We start from the raw sequence: 3,254 nt of genomic DNA, 5'->3' as shown, positions 1-3,254 counted from the left end.
TAGCTGTGTGTGATGGGATTGTGCAGGACTCAGTGTAACAAACAATTTGAGGCCATGAAAGAGGCATGCAATGCGAAAATTGCAGCTGCCAAACTGGAAAAGCAAAAGACATCTGAAAAGGTTGCTCTACAGGTACGGTTAAGGGGGAAAAAAAGTCACCTTTATAGTGATTCTTATCTTTTTGGTGTCTCTTTCCCCCTTTCCACTTACACAAACTCTGTCCTTCACAGAATGCTGATGGTTCCATACAGAAAGTCTCTGTTTCAAAAGCCAAATCTGATGTTCCTGCTACAAACCATTCTGATAAAAATGTGGCAGAATCTCCAAAAGGCAAACCAGATGTGGATTCACAGTCTAAAAACGATGCTCACGTCCAAACCATGAAGTTAGTTGTTGTGGAAAAGGATGAGAAAGGTACGAGTTGCCTGTTTAAGTCTTCTTTGTGGTTTCTAGGTGGTTGATTACTGGCTCGTGTCCCTTATTCAATGCAAGTCAGATCACTCAGAAGAGTAATGGCAAAGTTCTCTCTACTCAACAAACCACATGATTTTAGGTTTTAATGCTTGTATCACGAGTACCACATTTTCTAAATGCATGTTATTGATCTTATCTCGAACGATTTGTCTTAAACCCCATCCCTGCAAGCTTACGTTCATCTGCCTTTTTTCAGTGCAACCTCCACACCTCAAAATCCATTTAGCATTTAATGCTTAAAACATTCCATGTTTTTCCGATAATCTGTTACACTTGGATGTACATCACTAGGGGTGTAACGGTACACGTCACAGAACGGAAGAAAAGATCTGACGCCACATCCGTTAAATCACGACTTGCAACCTCTGAATAAAATGCAATTCGTCTCCTAGTGGCAGTCGTGATGAACTTGAAATTTGATTTCCAAGCCACATTTGGTCGAACGGTTGCATACTGTTTTGTCGCACAAAATTTAAACATCCTAGGCTCCAATGACATCCAAAAATTATGCATCTGCATAGAGTCTGAACTTCACGCAGCCATGAAAAATGCAGTTTTCGGATTCCATAATATCACTCTTACCAAATGTGCTCCGTTAAAGCTGTTCACACCAGTGACAGTAACTATAAAGTTTTAATAATCAATCAGAACTGGAAGAAGAATAGCAAAGTCCACACCACAACTACTACAGTAAAAACACAGAGGAACAATATTGTTGGAATCACTTTCAGAAGAAAATTTTGAATGAGAATCAATCAGAATTCACCCGACTTTATAGAGCTCAAGCATTTAAAGCAGCAGATAAGATGTACCTTCACCATGTGTTTGAACATTTTGTCTGCTCCTCTAAGATGCTGTAATTTTACAAGACTCACCCATCCCCACCTCCAAACTGACCAATAAGAATGAGACTCTTAAGAAATCAGCCAATGAAGAAGTTCCAGAAGCAGTGGTGGATGTTAAAGCACAGGCTTCAAAGGCCGCAGGTGGGGTAACAAAGAAAATTCAGCCATCAAAGCACCACACACACACACATATTACTAATTTTCTGTCTTCATACAGATACTGTAATGGATGAAGCAGGGATTTTAGACCCAAAGGAAGATGAAATGGGGATTGGAGATGAGAGGGAGGAAGATGCCAACATTGAGGACAGGAAAGAGGAAGACGCTGCAATTGGGAAGGAAGATGCCATTATGTACGACAATGAGGGCGAGATAGAAAAACAGCTGTCCAAGATTAAAGGTGCTCTTCAATATCATGCAGAAATATTCATGATATAATGTAATTAAACTACTGTTTATTTATTTTACAAACTGAGGGGTGACTTATTATTTATTTCCCATGGTAATTTACAGCGTGTCACAGAAAGTTGTTTAATCTGCTTTAGTGAAAAAAAGTGAAGTGACATGTGGCCGAGTATGGTTACCCATACTAGGAATTAGTGCTCTGCATTTAACCCATCCTAAGTGCACACACACCGCAGTGAACACGAACACACACCCGGAGCAGTGTATATCATTATAGATCAGAAGTACTTTTCTCCTTTGCAATAAAATTACAAAGGATTTTATGCATTTTTACAGATGAAAATCAAGGTGCTGGTCAAGATCTAGAGGATGATGTGGCAAATTATAACGGTGATGATGACAACCAACCGGAGTCTGAGGATGAGAAGCAGGCAGAGCTTGCAGAGATGTAGTTCCTGATCACATGTGTCTGCTGACAGCAACAATTCCTCCAGCTAAAGACAGACACAGACTCTTATTAGTGACTGTTCTGAACCTCTCAACGGTTGGAGAAGACACCTGCTGTAAAGACTGATTTGTTCTGGGTGAATACTGCACTACTGTGTAATGAAGGATATGAATCGCATCCCTCTTACCAGGACAGGCATGGGGAAAACATTCTTTTTCTAGTACTGATTTTAGGTTAAACTTGAATGTAACTACTGCTCTTATGACATCGAGCCTTTAAATGAATGCATCATAGTGAATTTTCCTTATTAAGTGAAAGATGCTTTGTTCTTAAACAAAAGCAACAGCTGGTCTTAACGGTTTTGTGTTCTATTTTGATGTCTAATCATTTTAGCTGCTGAAAAATGCATAGGAATATTAGATGTTTAGAAGACACTTAACACTCATTTAACAGTGCAATCCAGTCCTTTATTTGCTGTAAAAAGTTACATTTGTTTATATAAGAATTGCATTTTAATTTCTTTTTAATATGTCATGTTGGGAACTGAAATATTTTTTAATATGGGTTTCTCACTGAATTTCTGATCTCATAATAAATGTTTTATTGTGTGCATTTAATGAGGTTACAATGTAGATGAGTGATGACTGGTCATTCGTAATGGAATGCTAGTGTACTACATACAGTACTGCATGGTATATACTGTATACTGTTTTTTTTAAGGTAGCATGTATGCTACATTTTTACCTGACCTCACTTGTCAGCAATAGTGGTGCTATTGCTTAAAACTTAACTTCGAACTTATGACTTTCAACAGAATAAAAGAACCTTGCAGTCCTCCTTCTATCACCAGGCAGAGCAACCCAGCTCTCCAAAGCCAGGCTGTCTCCAACTCACCTGTCCTGCATGCTTTTAGGTTGTGTGGGGGAACCAGAGCACCTGGAGGTGAAGTGGACAGCACATTCCAGGGCCCAGTTTATGGCAGGGCCCCTCTCTGACCACAAATGTTGTTTGCTACATCTTGATTGGAACTTGGTGGGCTAACATAAGCAAACTGTCCAACGCCATCAGATAAAGATGCTAGG

The 3,254-nt window shown here is 39.4% G+C and overlaps 1 protein-coding gene across 1 annotated transcript; it reads left to right on the top strand.

The window, feature by feature from the left end:
- The first annotated feature begins 32 nt into the window (after positions 1 to 32).
- Positions 33 to 2,749, top strand: LOC107576064 (uncharacterized). The gene is made up of 5 exons (XM_016262333.1): positions 33 to 132; positions 231 to 414; positions 1,326 to 1,460; positions 1,537 to 1,719; positions 2,061 to 2,749. The coding sequence occupies exons 1-5, from the start codon at positions 55 to 57 to the stop codon at positions 2,174 to 2,176; spliced, it is 696 nt and encodes a 231-aa protein (XP_016117819.1). The 5' UTR covers positions 33 to 54; the 3' UTR covers positions 2,177 to 2,749.
- The last annotated feature ends 505 nt before the right edge of the window (positions 2,750 to 3,254 follow it).

Source organism: Sinocyclocheilus grahami, unplaced genomic scaffold, assembly GCF_001515645.1.
Source record: "Sinocyclocheilus grahami isolate Dianchi unplaced genomic scaffold, SAMN03320097.WGS_v1.1 scaffold3163.1, whole genome shotgun sequence".
Taxonomy (NCBI): Eukaryota; Metazoa; Chordata; class Actinopteri; order Cypriniformes; family Cyprinidae; genus Sinocyclocheilus; species Sinocyclocheilus grahami.
This window is presented reverse-complemented; position numbering and strand designations above follow the sequence as displayed.

Bases quoted from the DNA above. Each gene is read 5' to 3' on its own strand.
- LOC107576064 (XM_016262333.1), top strand. From the start codon at position 55: ATGAAAGAGGCATGCAATGCGAAAATTGCAGCTGCCAAACTGGAAAAG. The intron at 133-230 runs GTACGGTTAAGG...TGTCCTTCACAG, and splicing joins CTGAAAAGGTTGCTCTACAG to AATGCTGATGGTTCCATACA. The intron at 415-1,325 runs GTACGAGTTGCC...TGCTCCTCTAAG, and splicing joins TGTGGAAAAGGATGAGAAAG to ATGCTGTAATTTTACAAGAC.